The 16012-nt window shown below is 52.2% G+C and overlaps 1 protein-coding gene across 1 annotated transcript in view; it reads right to left on the bottom strand.

Annotated features, from left to right (window-relative positions):
- Window positions 1-4346: 4346 nt before the first annotated feature.
- Window positions 4347-16012, bottom strand: part of KARS (lysyl-tRNA synthetase) — a 13287-nt gene continuing 1621 nt past the window's right edge. The window contains exons 2-13 of the mRNA XM_015428204.1: window positions 15521-15867; window positions 14754-14847; window positions 10843-11029; window positions 10621-10746; window positions 10121-10240; window positions 8896-9058; window positions 8624-8797; window positions 8212-8297; window positions 6982-7067; window positions 6490-6616; window positions 5118-5261; window positions 4347-4520 (exon numbers count right to left, since the gene is read on the bottom strand). Of these exons, the coding sequence (XP_015283690.1) occupies window positions 4434-4520; window positions 5118-5261; window positions 6490-6616; window positions 6982-7067; window positions 8212-8297; window positions 8624-8797; window positions 8896-9058; window positions 10121-10240; window positions 10621-10746; window positions 10843-11029; window positions 14754-14847; window positions 15521-15867 (1741 nt within the window). The 3' untranslated portion in view covers window positions 4347-4433. The remainder of the gene's footprint in view (window positions 4521-5117; window positions 5262-6489; window positions 6617-6981; window positions 7068-8211; window positions 8298-8623; window positions 8798-8895; window positions 9059-10120; window positions 10241-10620; window positions 10747-10842; window positions 11030-14753; window positions 14848-15520; window positions 15868-16012) is intronic.

The following is a 16012-nucleotide window of genomic DNA, read 5'->3' on the forward strand; positions in this document are numbered from 1 at the left end:
CTTGAAGACTGCCAATTGGGGGGGGGGACTCACCACCGCCCCCCCACCGCCCCCAGGGCAGCCCATGCCACTGCGGCAGGATTCTGACTGTCAAAAGGTTAGATCATAAGAGACGCCAGTGTTGGATCAGGCCAAAGGCCCATCCAGTCCAACACTCTTCTGTGTCACACAGTGGCCAGAAATACCAGGTGCCATCAGGAGGTCCAGCAGTGGGGCCAGGACATTAGAAGCCCTCCCACTGTTGACCCCCCCCCCCCAAGCACCAAGAAGACAGAGCATCACTTGCCCCAGAGCCCCTAGCTATACCTTGTGGCTAATAGCCACTGATGGACCTCTGCTCCATATGCTTATCTAATTCCCTTTTGAAGCCGTCCATGCTTGTAGCACCCACCACTTCCTGTGGCAGTGAATTCCATGTGTTAATCACTCTTTGGGTGAAGAAGTACTTCCTTTTATCCGTTCTAACCCGACCGCTCTGCAGTTTCATGGAGTGCCCACGAGTTCTTGTATTGTGAGAAAGGGAGAAAAGTACCTCTTTCTTTACCTGCTCTTTCCCATGCATAATCTTATAAACCTCGATCATGTCACCCCTCAGTCGTCTTTTCTCCAAGCTAAAGAGCCCTAAGCGCTTTAACCTTTCCTCATAGGGAAAGTGTTCCAACCCTTTTATCATTCGAGTTGCCCTTTTCTGCACTTTTTCCAAAGCTATAATATCCTTTTTAAGGTGTGGTGCCCAGAACTGCACACAGTATTCCAAATGAGGTCTCACCATTGATTTATATAGGGGCATTATTATATTGGCTGATCTGTTTTCAATACCCTTCCTAATAATCCCCAGCATAGCATTGGCCTTCTTTATTGCAGTCACACACTGTCTCGACATTTTCAGTGAGTTATCCACTACAACTCCAAGATCTCTCTCTTGCTCAGTCTCTGCCAGTTCAGACCCCATCAATGTGTATTTATATTTAGGATTTTTGGCTCCAATGTGCATCACCTTGCACTTGGCCACATTGAACCCCATTTGCCATGTTGACGCCCACTCGCCCATCCTTGACAGATCCCCTTGGAGTGCCTCACAATCCTCACTGGTTTTCACCACCCTGAACAACTTTGTATCATCCGCAAATTTAGCCACTTCACTGCTTACTCCCATCTCCAAATCATTAATGAACAAGTTAAAAAGCAGTGGACCAAGTACTGATCCCTGCGGTACCCCACTGCTTACCACCCTCCACTGAGAAAATTGCCCACCTACACTCACTCTCTGTTTTCTATGAACTAGCCAGTTTTTGATCCATAAAAGGACTTGTCCTTCTATCCCATGATTTTTGAGCTTACTTAGGAGCCTTTGATGAGGAACTTTATCAAAAGCTTTCTGGAAGTCAAGGTAAATAATATCTATTGGATCCCCCTTGTCCACATGTTTGTTCACCCCCTCAAAGAACACTAACAGGTTAGTGAGACAAGATCTTCCCTTACAGAAACCGTGCTGAGTCTGCCTCAATAGGTTTTGTTCATCTATGTGCCTACTAATTCTTTCCTTAATAATGGTTTCCACCAATTTACCCGGTATCGACGTCAGACTGACTGGCCTGTAATTTCCCGGATCTCCTCTGGAACCCTTTTTAAAGATGGGAGTGACATTAGCTACCTTCCAATCCTCAGGAATGGAGGCAGATTTTAAGGAAAGATTACATATCTTTGTCAGGAGATCTACAAGTTCACATTTGAGTTCTTTCAGAACTCTCGGATGTATGCCATCTGGGCCTGGTGATTTTTCAGTTTTTAAGTTGTCTATCAGTTTTAGGACCTCCTCTCTCGTCACCTCAATCTGACTCAGGTCTTTCAACACCCCTCCTGAAATCAGTGGTTCTGGAGTGGGCAAGCACTTCTCATCTTCCACAGTGAAGACGGAGGCAAAAAATGCATTTAGCTTCTCAGCCATTTCCCTATCATCCTTCAATACTCCTTTTACCCCTTGGTCGTCCAAGGGCCCCACTGCCTCCCTGGCTGGTTTCCTGTTTCTAATGTATTTGAAGAAAGTTTTATTGTTGGTTTTTACGTTTTTTGCTATATGCTCCTCATATTCCCTTTTTGCCTGCCTGACCTCAGACTTGCATTTTATTTGCCATAGCCTGTGTTCCGTTTTATCAGCCTCACTGTGACTAGCTTTCCACTGCTTAAAGGAATTCTTTTTACTTTTTACAGCCTCCATTACTCTGTTTGTTAACCATGCAGGCTTTTTCCTATACCTTTTTGTGCCTTTCCTAACCTGCGGAATATATATTTTTTGAGCTTCTAGGATCGTAGTTTTAAATAGATCCCAAGCTTCCCCAATTGTTTTGACCCTTTCTACTTTTCCTTTCAGTTTCCTCCCCACGTGTCCCCTCATATCAGAGAAATTACCCCTTTTAAAGTTAAAAATGGTTGTGTGAGTCTTTTTGGCCAATTCTCTATTTGTACAAATGATGAACTCAACAACATTATGATCACTGTTTCCAAGCGGTGCAATCACTTTTACATCTCTCACCAGGTCTTGAGTGTTACTTAGGACCAAATCAAGGATCGCCTCTCCCCTGGTAGGTTCCGTGACCATCTGCTCCATAGCACAGTCAAGGTTCCCTAATTTACAGATGGCACCTTCCTGCCCTTTGAGCCCGTTGGGTGTAATGGTTAACTGAGGGGACTGGGAGAACCAGGTTTGATTCCCCACTCCTCCACTTGCAGCAGCTGTAAGCCCCTCTGAGACTCCAGGTGAAGAGGGCGGGGTATAAACCCAGTCTCCTCGTTCTTAATTTAAACCCATTATTGTGAGTCTTCTCCTCTGTTGCCAACAGCAACAGCTCCCTGCCTTCCTCTAATTGACAGCCCTTCAAATACTTGAATCATTTTGCCCCCTCTCCTCCAGATTAAAATTCCCAAGAAGTCCCCTCAGCCTGCCCTCATAGGACTTGGTCTCCAGGCCCCTGACCATCCTTGTTGCTCTCCTCTGCACATGCTCCATTCTGCCCACATCCTTTTTCAAGTGAGGCCTCCACACCTGCACACAATACTCCACATGTGACCTGACCAGTCCACTGTACAGTGGGACTCTGACATCTTGTGATTTGGATGTTGTGCCTCTGTTGATACACCCCAACATTGCATTAGCCTTTCGTTGTAGCTGCATCACACTGGCTGCTCATATTTAGCCTTCGTCCACCCGTACCACAAGATCGTGTTCACACACAACACTACCCCATAAGTGTATCCCCCATCCAGTATGCGTGTTCCTCATTTTTGTTACCCAGACGTAGAACTCGGGACTTATCCTTGTTAAATTGCATCTTGTTCAGATCTTGTCAAATTCTATATCTCCTGGTGTGTTCGCTGCTCCTCCCAATTTGGTGTCATCTGCAAAGTTAATGAGCAGCCCTTCCACACCCTCATCCAGATCATTTATAAAAAAAACTATTGAAAAGCACCGAGGCCCAGAACCGAGTCCTGTGGCACCCCACTGGACACCTCCCTCCATTCAGATGAAGTGCCACTGACAACTACTCTCTGAGTGCAATTCTCCAACCAGTTCCCCGCCCACCTAACTATCCTAGAGTCCAGTCCACAGCCCTCTAGTTTACCCATCAGAACATCATGGGGATCCCTCTCAAAAGCTTTACTGGAGTCCAGGTAAACGTCATCAACAGCATTCCCTGGATCCAGTAAGCTCGTCACTCGATCGAAGGAGGAAATGAGATTGCTCTGGCAGGACCTCTTGGGGACAAATCCGTGCCGACTTCCCTGGTTCACCAAGTTGTCTTTTACATGTTCACAGATCAATCCCTTTAAAATCTGCTCCAGTATCTTTCCTGAGACAGAGGTCAGAGGGGCCTGTAGTTTCCTGGCTCATTGCTCCTCCTTTTTTTGACAGCCATCTGGTTTCAAGTCACTCAGTGGCTGCTGGAAGGCCAAGGTCCCAATGTGTTCTCTCCCCCTCAAAAGGCCAAAACAGCCCTGGAAACCCCCTCCCACTCCCGACGTTTACTGGGAAAAGGCAAGGCTCGAAAGCCTGGTGGCAGTAGTGTTGTGGTGGTTGCCGAGCAGAGGCCACTCCACTGAGGGCACTCAGTTCCGAAAGCTACAGGCCCTTTTCCTTTTTGCAAACCTAGGAGGACTTTTCTCAGGATTGCAGACAGACGTCTTTTGTCCATGCCTGGTCCCAACTGCTGGCTTTTAAGTACTGATTTACATCACCTACCTTTCTCACTGTGACTCAAGACAGATGGGGCCAGATTGAGAATTAGACATACTGATGAGGATGATGTGAGGACAGGTCTAAAGCAGAAAAGAATAGAAAGAAAAAGCAGAGCTCTCCTTTATTCCTGACTGGGAAAATACAACAGTGTTCAAGCGCCCTAAAAGCCTCTCTTTTCCCTCCTGTGCATCCTGGTGGGTCACACTGAAGTGCCCTCTGCAGGTGGTTCCGGCAGCGTCTCCTTCTTCTTGTCATCAGGTTTCATGGCAGGAAACAGGAGCACCTCCTGGAAGAGAGAGGACATTGTTCAAAGCTGGCCATCCCCTTCCCCAGAGAAGGTGCCACCGTCGGGGAGTGTGGCCAGAGAGAGAGGAGGCCCAGGGCTCCTGTTCTCACTTGTTTTGAAAACTGATACGCCGCCTCTTTAGACACCCCCACCCCGTCAAGGTGGCTCACAAAAATAAAGACAAAACCATAAAAACATAAAATTAATAAACCCTTAAAATCCAGCCAGTGAAAACCAAGAGCATAAATACTGAGCAGGCCAACTGATCCCCTTTAACAGTTCTCATGCCGGAACCAGATTATACAAACAATTTGAAAAAATCAGCCTTAATAGGCACGAGCCAGTACTTGGAATCGTACCCACAAGCTGGTGCGCCCCCCCCCGCACGGGAGCTGCCCGCCCACCGAGCGCCTGGGGGCTGTGAGGGCAGAAGCATCCCTCTGATCTGTGCCCCAACTGGCAGCCCACTGGCAGCCAGAATGATTTCTTCCAGAACGGGTGAGATCATGTGGCTCTGTGTTTCCTAAATCAATCCATAATCTTAACTGAAGGCACTCCGGGTTCTCAGCCCCCTCCAGGCACAGCAGGAATCCACACCTTGATGTTGTTGGAGTCCGTAAGGAACATCGTGAGGCGGTCGATGCCCATGCCCCAACCAGCTGTTGGGGGAAGCCCGTATTCGAGAGCCATGCAGAAGTTCTCGTCAATGAACATGGCCTCGTCATCTCCAGCAGCTTTGGCCTAGATGACGAACAGGAAAGGAAAGCGGCAAGGGTCATCCCTGGAGCCACTCTCTGGCAGCAAAGGCAGCAAAGCCCTCCTCCCCCCCCCCTTGCCAGAGTTTGCACTCTGATTTTAAGAAGACACCGACAAACCAAAGCCGCTTCACGCTGGCCCAGTTTGAGCAAAGAATGATAGACAAGGCCTATGGCTACCACAGTGGCTTCCCAGACATGGGTTTTCTAGCCTTTGGGCTGGCCAGAAGGGGCCAGATTTGGAACAGAAACTGCTAGCTCCTATTTGTAAAGGTAAAAATTTTCCTGGATTTACAGATTCATGCCAGTGAAACGGGCAACGATCACACATGGCAAATCCCCGCCCTTTCAGCCAGGAGTTAAGGAAGAAACACTCTCAAGGAAGAACCAAGAGAGCTGAAATGCAGCATAAGCGGCACTGAATATATTAAGCCAGTTTAGACAAAGTAGGATCATACATTCCTTTAGCCTAATATTATCTCCTCTGACATACAGTGGCTCTGCCAAAGGCCTCAGTCAGCCTTGCTACAGAAAATCCTAAATGAGATGCAACCTCGTGCATTCTGACGACAAAGTGCATGCTTAGCCACCAAGCTGCGGGTGCTAACAAGGGCAAGAGCTCTCTGATGGGGTTCTGCTTGTTTCATTGTTCCTCCATGCCTTACAGAAGACAGCACAGATTGACCCAATGCCCCTGATGTATGGGGCAGACACAGTGTACAGCAATGGGGTGGGGAAGGGCACTGGAGGAAGAAAGGAGGCAACCCCCAGAAGGTGGTGCTCTGCCTCCGCCTCCAGTGCCCCAAGGAGTTCAGTCAAACTCTGGCACCAAACCAAGAAATGAATGCTCCTGCAGCAGGTTGAGAGGAAACAGCTTAACCCCCCCCCCACACACACACACACAGCCTCTGTTCTACCCCTCCCCCTCCTAAAAGTGACCCTCTAATTCACAGTTGGGAGTGGGAAGAAGAAAGCACATTCCAGTGCGTCACCTTCTGTTGTTTCACCTCAGCCTCCAGCACCCGGAGTTTGGTCAAAGTCTAGCATCCATCCAAGAAAGAGATGCCCGTGCAGGGACCCATTGGGGGGGGGGGGATAGAAGCACAAGTGCACGCATCCTCCCCACTCCCCCCCCACACACACAGAGGCTTGCTCCACAGCTGCTCAGGGCAGCTGAAACACTGTTCTTCAGTGGCACAAGTCCCGTGTTGCACCTTAGCTTGATCTTCAAAGAGCTGGCGCTGCCGAAAAGGGTCATTCAGCTCCGTGTACGCATTGCACACTTCCTTCTTCATCACAAAGAGCTCAAAGCGCTCGGTCAGGCCCTGCTGCAAACGATGCCTGCGCAGAGGCAACGCGGGGGGGGGGGGGAGAAGATGGCGATAGGTCAGAGACGGCCCAGCCCTGCTGCTGCTCTTCCAAGCTCCCCCAGCCCACAATTCTGCACCAGCCCCCACCCTGGCTCTGAGTGGAGTAGACAGATCTCAGGCATACTTGCATTGTCTCCACCTGCAGGACTCGTTTTCCTCCACTTCGCAAGAGTTTAAACCCCGTGCCCCCACCACCCTGCTTAAGAGATTTCTGAAGTTTTCTCCACCAATAATCAACCCTCACTGAGGTTTAGAATTATACAACAAGTGAACTTAACTTTGCACAACAGACCCATTCAAACTTCTGAACATGCACACATCTTTTTATACACTTACCATTTGGCCAAGGGGCTCATGATCTGAGGGTGATCACAGATAAAGGTGGGGTTGATGCACGTCACTTCTAAATACTCCCCAACCAGCTGGAGGGAAAAGGGGTGGGGGGGAAGGGGGGGAGAGATCTTTCAGTTGGACTGCTGTGTGATCTGCAGTGATGTGTCTCCCCTGAGAGCTGAACCACCCCCACTGCTGCCATTCCGCTCTGGCCTAGGAGGAGGACCCGCCAAGAAAGGCCACGGCAGCACAGAGCCAAAGAGACCAACGAGCCACAGCTCAGCGAGTCGCTGGATCTGTTCTGCCAGAAACGCACCAGGATCAGGCCGGAGGTGACGGGGCCCTAGAGAGCCACGGCCAGTCTGAGCCATCGACAGTGCTGACCGTGAGAGGCCAGCAGCCTGACTCCGTACGAGGCCGCTCCATGCCCCCCCCCACTGCAGCCCAAAGCCAATATGAGGGCAAGAGAGCTCTGTCCTTCCTCACAGGGCTGTTGTAGGGATTACACAAGCCTGGGTGGGAAATGTTCTGGACCCTTGAAACTACTTGTTAATGGTAGCAACAGCCTGTGGCAGGCACTGGGTGGGACTGGAATGCAACAGGACAAGCTCAACCTGTCGGTTTAGCCCTTGGACCCGGAAAGAGGCGGCTGGTACCACAAAAGGGAGGCACCTAACTTCCTGATGCCTCATGTCAAAAGTTCACCCACTTGGGTGTGGCCTCCCCTCTGCAGAGTGAGACCCTGAGAGCAGCCCTCCGTCTCTCTCCAGATTTGTCACAGGCCAGCGCCGCTCCCCATCTGTGACACACACACACACGCCCGCCCCCCCCCCCCGGGGGGGATGGTGCCTGCGATTCCGCCCCCCACCAAGGAAAGGACCGGGGGGGGGCGGTCCCTCAGGCTAGATTTATTGGAGTCACAGAAGGCAGCAGGTCCCTGTGCCTGCCTCCTCCCAGCTACAGTGCGGCAGGTGGACGTTCACTCCTACCCACCCTCCCCCCTTCGCAGGAGGTAGAAAGGAGAGAAAGGAAGAGTCGCAGGCTCAAGATTCTGAACTCCGAGACAGCAAGCGCTTGCCCAGCCTCGCCCCCAGTCCTCTTAGGGAGACTCAAGACTGGCCTGCAGAAGCTGCGAGTAGCTCTGGTCAACACAGGCCTGGGCAGCCAGGACCCAATCGGGGAGGGTCCCTCTCCGGGAGAAGAGCCGGATGGCCAGGGTCCCTCTCCACTGACCTTATCGAGGAGCCGGGCCGTAGTCCGAGGCGATGGACACTCGACCCCTCTCTCTTCACAGAGAGCATCAAAGAATTTGCGAGTCTCTGTGGACCCAAGGCAGAGATATTACTGAAGCCACGGCTTGTATGTTTCCCCCCCCCAAGAAGAGTCAGGATCAGGCCCTGGGAACAGCCATCAACAAGAACCCAGCACCAGGCATAACTGCCGTGCCAACATGGAGCCAGAAAGGCCGTGCCGACAATCCGCCTGACGCTCCTGGCATGCTCCCAGACAAAGGCCTTGCAGTCCGCCCCTTCAATTTCCCACGCAGGATTCTGTGCAGCAGCCAGTACTGGGCCCATTTTCTCCGCAGCCAATAAGGGGGGAGAGAAGGGGCTGTAGGGAGGCTGCCCCTGTCTGCCCTCCTCACCTTCTGTCTCGAACTGGTCTGCCCCAGGAAGTGTCACCCCCAAGACTCTCTCCAGCTCGCCCACCATGCTGATCCTCCGGAAGGGCGGAGTGAAATCTATTTCACAGGCCTGGCCTTCAGGGCCTTCAGGGTGGTATGTGACCTTGTAACCCCCTGTGACGTGCTTCACCATCCCTGCAGAAAGGAAAAGAGCTGCACTTCATGCCTGCACATGCTAGTCTGCTTCCCGCATAGGACTCCCACTCAAGCCACCACCACCCCAGGGCACCAACCTGAAAGCAGCTGCTCGGTGATCTCCATCAAGTCATGGTAATCGGCATACGCCATGTAGAATTCACAGGTGGTGAACTCTGGGTTGTGTGTCAGATCGATTCCCTCATTCCGGAACTGGCGCCCGATTTCATAGACCCTGTCCATTCCTCCAACCACCAGCATCTAAAACACAGAAAGCCACCTTGGTCTCCCCTTGCGAAATGAAGCAGAGTTGCTGACGGAAGGATCGCTTGACGCGGGGACACGCCTCCAAGAGCTCCTCCGTATTAATCTGTCTCCCAGAGGGCAGGCCAGCTCCCCCAGCCCGTGGAACTCAAGAGGAAGCAACGATAACTCAGCGAGACCCGGGGGTTCTGTTCTTTGGTATAAGGCTGAAGGGGGATGGAATCTGAGGCTTTTCCAGAGCACATCCAAGAGAGACAGCTGGGATCTGGTTCACCTGCACGTGGGTAGCAGCAGTCAAGGAAGTCTGTCCGCGTGGAAGACTGATACAGGAAGTATCCCCCACCCCCCCCAACTAAGAAGCAACCAAACAAGCAATGGAACCCACACAGAGTCCAATGACCTGCCCTACGTGTGGTTTGACCTGCTCTGTGCTGGAACGCTGACACCACGAGACCAGCAGAAAGCCCTGGCTGGGATCTTCCTCCCCACCTGTGTCTCAGGCCAGGCAAGCACCACTTCCCAGCTTCCTGACGGCTTCCCCACTTATTGGGGGGTGGGGAGAGAAGCAAGTTTCCAGACTCCTCCTGGACAAACCACTGCAGCATTCTAGCATTGTAGCTTTCTGGCACCTTCACAATACAGCATTACACGTCTCGTTATTTGAAAGAAATGAGGGGGAAATCGTGTCAACAATTTTGATTTAACATTTTATCAGACGGTCTGGGTCTAGCTCACGGCAAATGGCCATAACAATTTCAGTATTCCTATCGGTCAGTGAGTGGCTGAGGTCAAAGCATCTTTATGTTTATCCTATTTTTAATTATTTACATGTTTACCGATCATAATCTTAAAAAGACCAGTCTTTTTTGGTGTTTAAATCTTCCACAGATGTTCTGCTAAGCACCTCCATGCTGAATAAGTCTCTCCAGTTGTGCAGCAATTTCTTCATTGTCATCTCCTGCCCCTTGCTCCAGGGCGTGGCACCCTGTGCCCATAATATCCCTGGCTACCAAAGCATCGTGCCAAGCAGGCCATGGCTTGCCCACCCTGAGACCTCACCTTGTGATAGAGCTCTGGTGCTATCCTCATGTACAGGTTCATGTCCAGTTCATTGTGGTAGGTGATGAAAGGCTTCGCCACAGCCCCACCAGGAACGATGTTCATCATGGGAGTCTCCACCTAGCAGAGTGGGGGGGGGGGAACCAACAATGCACATCCTCCTCTCTGTCACACAGCAGCCCCCAGGGCCACCCAAGTGCTCTACAGAAAAGGTCTGGCCCTCCAGGGTTTTGAGAGAGAAAGACCCCTTTTCAGCAGTTCCCCAAACCCGAGAGAAGAATAAACTATTACTATCCTAAAAGCCCTTTGCATTTAAGACATGCAGGACTTTAAACCCAAGCGCATGATACGTCATAACAAAATCAGCGAAATCCACCAATAATTCCAAATGTGTTTACTGGACCCAGAGCAGAACTGATTTAAAACAGAACATGAAATGACATCCAAAGGACAGCTAATCGCGAACAAGACGGCGGGGGGGGGGGGGGGAGGACACTTACCTCCAAAAACCCCAGCTCGTCTAGGAAATTCCGAATGTACGTTATAATCTTTGCCCGAATAATAAACTTTTGCCTCACAAAATCATTAAGAATTAAATCCAGGTATCTCTGCCGAAATCTGGTTTCCTGAAAATAAAATGTCTAGGTTTAGAGCGCACAAAAAAGGGGGGGGGGGACTGAAATATTCTTGGGATGTCCCCGAGACCCCACTCTGACAAACACCTTGTCCTTGAGCCCAAAATGAAGGTGAGGCAGCATGTGCAGGCAGGGGGAGAGCAGGGTGATCTCGGAAGGGATTATGCTCAACTCCCCTTTCTTCGTCTTGCCGGGGCTCCCCTGAACCCCAATAATGTCTCCACGCCGGAGTTTGCTGTTAATGCCCAGATACTCCTCTTCTGATTTGTAGTTTCTGAAATTCAAGAGAAGAAAAAAGGTTGACGGATGGACTTGTAGGTGGGTGGGTAGAGCCTAGCCTTCCTCAGGAGTAGAAAGGTAGACCTTTTAAAGATTCTGCTCTTTTCACCTCTGTTTGAACCGGATCCTCACATGTTCACCCTGAAAACAGCCATTCTGGCATGGCTCATACCTTCTGCAGTGAGGACAAACACAAATAACCCATTCACATTCTCTACATTCTCTCTGTCTCCCTTTAGTGATACTGCGCGCCTTCTATGTCACCCAATACCCAACCACTGTCTTGCTTTGAATGTATTTAAACAAATTCTTATTGTTTGTCTTGCTATCCTGCTAACTTACAATTATTTTGCTGGGGGCCATGTTCCTCCTCAGCTGGGCAAGGCCTCCACTTGACTCTGCCTGTTCATCTCACTGGCGTCAACTTAAGAGCCAATGGTGCTTTTCCTAATCTGTGTTATACATCCTGAGTTTCATGGACTGTAGATTTACAGAGCAGTCCCCTGCCCTGGAACTGAAAGTGCTTAGGGAGCTGATGAAGCTTTACACGGCATCACCTAAAGATGCAGCAAAGCAGTGGCCGGGTGCCCCCTGCAGCCCCCCTTCCCCCTGCAGCCGGGCACCAAAGGCAGCCCAGCATGCCCCACCCCCCCCGCCCCCCCGGCTGCAGAAAGGGGTGGGCCCAGGAGCATAGCTGGAGCTAGCAGGCTTGCTAAGTCTCTCCAGCCCCGATGTGTCCCTCACAGCAGCTGGGGTGAAGTTATGCTGACAAAAGGCATGGCGTGGCCCACCGATGCCCATGCAAGGGTGCCCTGCTATGGCCACTATCCCACCCACAAGCGCAGCCAGTCACAAACCCCCCTCACAGCCCCCCAGCACTAGATACACCCCAGTCAGACTGCAGACAGGACACACAATGCAGGACTCCAAGATCCCTGACGGGCACACTTTGCATACGCGAGGTGGTAGACGCCGAGCACCAGAGAGGGAGATCCTGGCACCACCCCCACCCAAGGGGAAGAGCAAACATCCCTCCTTGCTGTGTGATGAAATGTCTCAAGGGGGCAACCCCCCCCCAACAGGTGAGCAGGGGCAGGAATCCAGCACCCTCTGACGGGGAGTCTGCTGCCGCCTTCCTCTCCCCCCCCCCCCAGGTGGGGCCCCAACCATTCAGACACGCCCAGATGAGACCTGCAGCAGCAGCAGCAGGCACCCACGGGGCTAATACCAGGCGGCTGAGCCCAGCAGGATGCCCCATGGCCAGCCTTAGAAACCTGAAGCTTCTCCTCCAAGACCACAGACTCACATTTCTCATCGTAAAAGGTACTGGGTGGCCCACGACTGCTGGCTCCTGTCCCACACTACCATCCAGGCAAGTCAGTCACCAGGGGGGCCCTAACCCTTCCCAAACCCACCTCTCTGCTTTCCTGATCATCACGCTGCTGACTACCAAGAACGCAACATCCAGCGCAAGAACACCCAGTGCAATCCAGAAGGGGTAACTTCAGCACGAGAGAGAGAGTTGGATAGCCGGTTCTCCTCTCCTCAGCTAATGCCTTCCTACCTGGAGACCCTAATTTTTCTTGACAGCAGAGGAAATGTTAGCACGCCTCTGTTAACCTCAAGAAAGCAAAAGTATTCTCCAGAAACGAGGCGCTTGTTGCATCTAGCACATACTGATAACATCTGTCCCACAGGAACCTAATCGTGCACAAGACACTGAAATATGGTGGATTCCCCCCCACCCCCCCACCCAGCCTCCAGCACTGGCACCAAAGAGCCTGACGAGGTAGGCGTGATGGGGCAAGGGAACCAGGGCACCTGGTCCTCTCAGGAAGAACCCGTTTTATAAGAACGTCAACATTTCAGTTGAATTTCAGCTTTCAGTTTGAAAAAACTGCTGAAGACATAGCTAACTAAAAGGCTAACAAAGGCAAAGTAGTCTTGTACTCGTAGTTGTTTTAGTCTTCTTTACTTTAAATATTTATATGCCCACCTTTCTCCCAGGCATCCCAGGACCCAAGTTGGCATAGGGCAGCTATGTATTCGTCTAAGTCAGGCTGTTGTGCCGTCGAGTTTAGCATTGCCTATTTGGAGTGCAGCAGTCTTCCAGGACCTCAGGCAGAGAAAGGCTGCTCTCTCCAACTGCTACCTGAGATCTAACTGGAGAGCTCAGGGGATGTCTACGGGATCCTCTCCAAGCAAGGCAGGATGTGCTCTATTACGAAGCCCCAGTGCCTCCTCCAAAGGGGAAGAACTAGAGGCAAGGTTCTACTGTCTTTGAAATAACAGAGCTGTTGTGAAAAGTGGACAAAGTTAACTCAATGACATTACATTCATTTGAATGACAAGGTAACCCTTACTAGGTAATCCTGGTTCGTGGACAAAAGGGGTACTCTCCGTTTACCAATACAAAGACACTGGGACAAAGAGGCATTATTTGTCACTTAACAGGTTCACATTTGCTACATCAGAATAAGGAACACTGATGATTGTTACAGTTCTAATGTATTTTAACTTTTCAGTGTGAGCCACCCTGGGCCTGCCTCGGCAGGGAGGGCAGGATACAAATCAAATCAAATTAATTAATTACCCTGCAGCCCCCCACCCCCGCACTCTGCTCAGCCTGGCCGTTCCAGCCCCCTCCCCGAGGCGGAGCCTTGTGCCCAGCAAGCCCTTCCGCATTCCACCCGCGGTGGTGATGGTGGTGATACCAGATCCACCGAGGCGCAAGCCACGCAGGGAGGGAATCCTCCACCCTCAGGGCGGAAGGGGACACTCTGTCCTCCTCACCTGCGCCATGGATTCCAGGGCAATGCAGTCGATGTTGTGTCACAAGCGTGTCTCTGCTGCTGGGCTTCTGCTACATGATAGGAGCTCCACACCCCTCCCTGCCCCACGCCCTCCCCACCTGCCACTCCCCCCGCGGGCTTCCTGGAGACGTGTCTCAGAGGGAGGGCTCTGGGGTGCTGTGGGTGGCTGGGGAGGACGGCATCTCTGCAGGGGGCACTGAGGGCTCGGGGGGAGCCACTGCATTGGACGGACTCAAAGTATTCGGGGGGGGGTGAGAATGCAGGGGGACTTGGCCATGGGGCATACTGGCACGTTGGAACGACAACTGAGAATGGGGGTCTCCCGAGCTGTCCTTTTCCACCCCCCGCTGCCACATGCAATGGCATCTGCCCTGGGACTGGCTGCTGCCATCGGCCTGCAGTGCCCTACCCCTTGAGAGCCAGTTTGGTGTAGTGGTTAAGTGTGCGGACTCTAATCTGGGAGAACCTGGTTTGATTCCCCACTCCTCCACTTGCACCTGCTGATGTGACCTTGGGTCAGTCACAAGCTCTGGCACAGCTGTCCTTGAAAAAGAGCAGTTTGTGTCAGAGTTCTCTCAGCCCCACCCACTTCACAGGGTGTCTGTTGTGGGGAGGGGAAGGGATGGGGGTTTGTAAGCCGCTCTGAGACTCCAAGTGAAGGGCGGGGTATAAATCCAATCTCTTCTTCTTCTTCTTCTTCCCCTGCCTCAGCACTATGCCACAAGGCCACGCTGCGTTGGAATCACCATGGATGTGGCCTTGCAAGCAGACAGCTACACTCCTTCCCCCCACCCCCACCCTGCGCTCTGCTTCAGTGTAGCTTGCCACTTAGGGAGCTGACTAGCAGCGCAGGTGTGGCTCAGGATTACTCTGTCACGCTCTTACAATCCCTCTAGCGATGGTTACCTGGAGTTGGCCATAACTTGTAACTTAACTCCCTCTCCACGAAGATCGTAGAAGATCAGCTTCCCTCCAGAGGCACGTTTAGCATGGATCCGACCTACAGGACAAGTTACAGCAGGACATGGAAGGCTTTCCCACATGCACAGCCGAGGCAGCACCATAGTAAAAAGGCGCGACGAAAACATAAAAACCATCGCGGGAGCAATGAAAGTGTCTACGGGGGAGCCTACGCTCAGTGGTAGAGTCCCTGCTGTATGCGTGCAGAGGATCTGCTCCAAACATCTCCAATAACAAATAAAAAATGATCCTTCTGATCCAAAACCTTGGAGATCTGCTGCTAATCCAGAGACAACGTTAAGTGGCTCAGCTTGCTAAATCACCATAAGGCAACTTCGTGTGTCTTCGGTGGTGGTGGACTTATGGCAACCCCATGGGGGTTTCAAGACAACAGACAAGCACAGGTACTTTGCCATGGCCTCTGCACAGCAACCAGGGCCAACCTTGCTTAGCTTCTGATATCTGGCAGGATCAAAAGATAAAAGTGCAGCAAGAAGAGCATCTGAGAACAACCTAGGCTAATCTCACAGAGTGGCGGCGGCTGACTGGCTAGAGCAGGAGACCTCAGCATGGGTCACGAGGTTCCACCGCTGCCCCCCGCCTGGCCCCGATGCGGACCACACTTGTCTGCAGAGGTCCTCTTAGAGCACCACATTAATCCACCATCACCCTCCAAGGGAAGCCCTGTCAGGTGTGAGGAGTAAGCCTTTTACCTGCCACTCTTAGCGTTACATCAGTCAGGTGATCCCCTGCCTTCAGGTGGCTGTACTTCTCTATGAAATCTGTAAGTGACAGATCCACGTGGAACTTGTGTGGGTAGGGGTCTTCAGGAGTGCCCTTCAGCAGCTGGATGGCCTGGCTGCGGATCCTGTAATATTGCTGCCGGAAGAAAGGGGACGACAATAATCCGATTAAGCCTCGCTGCTGAAGATCGCATGGTCGTTCCACGGCAAAAGTCGAAGCGGGGCCGCGACCGCCGACCCCCCCCCCCGCGCCGGAAGTATCCCCCTTCTCCGACAGAGACCGGAAACCCCCGGGCAGGGGGGGGGGGGGGATCCGCCTGCACGGACACGCGGCCTCACTGAGCGGGCCCGCGCTGGCGCCAGGTCGGCTCCCGCGCCACGTGGCTGGCGCTTCCCCGGGCGGGCGGGCGGCGCGGCAGAGCCTCCCCCCCCCCCCCCCCCCCCCCCCCCCCGGGCCGGGCC

This window comes from Gekko japonicus, unplaced genomic scaffold (genome assembly GCF_001447785.1).
Source record: "Gekko japonicus isolate JY-2015 unplaced genomic scaffold, Gekko_japonicus_V1.1 scaffold1901, whole genome shotgun sequence".
In the NCBI taxonomy this organism is placed as follows: Eukaryota; Metazoa; Chordata; class Lepidosauria; order Squamata; family Gekkonidae; genus Gekko; species Gekko japonicus.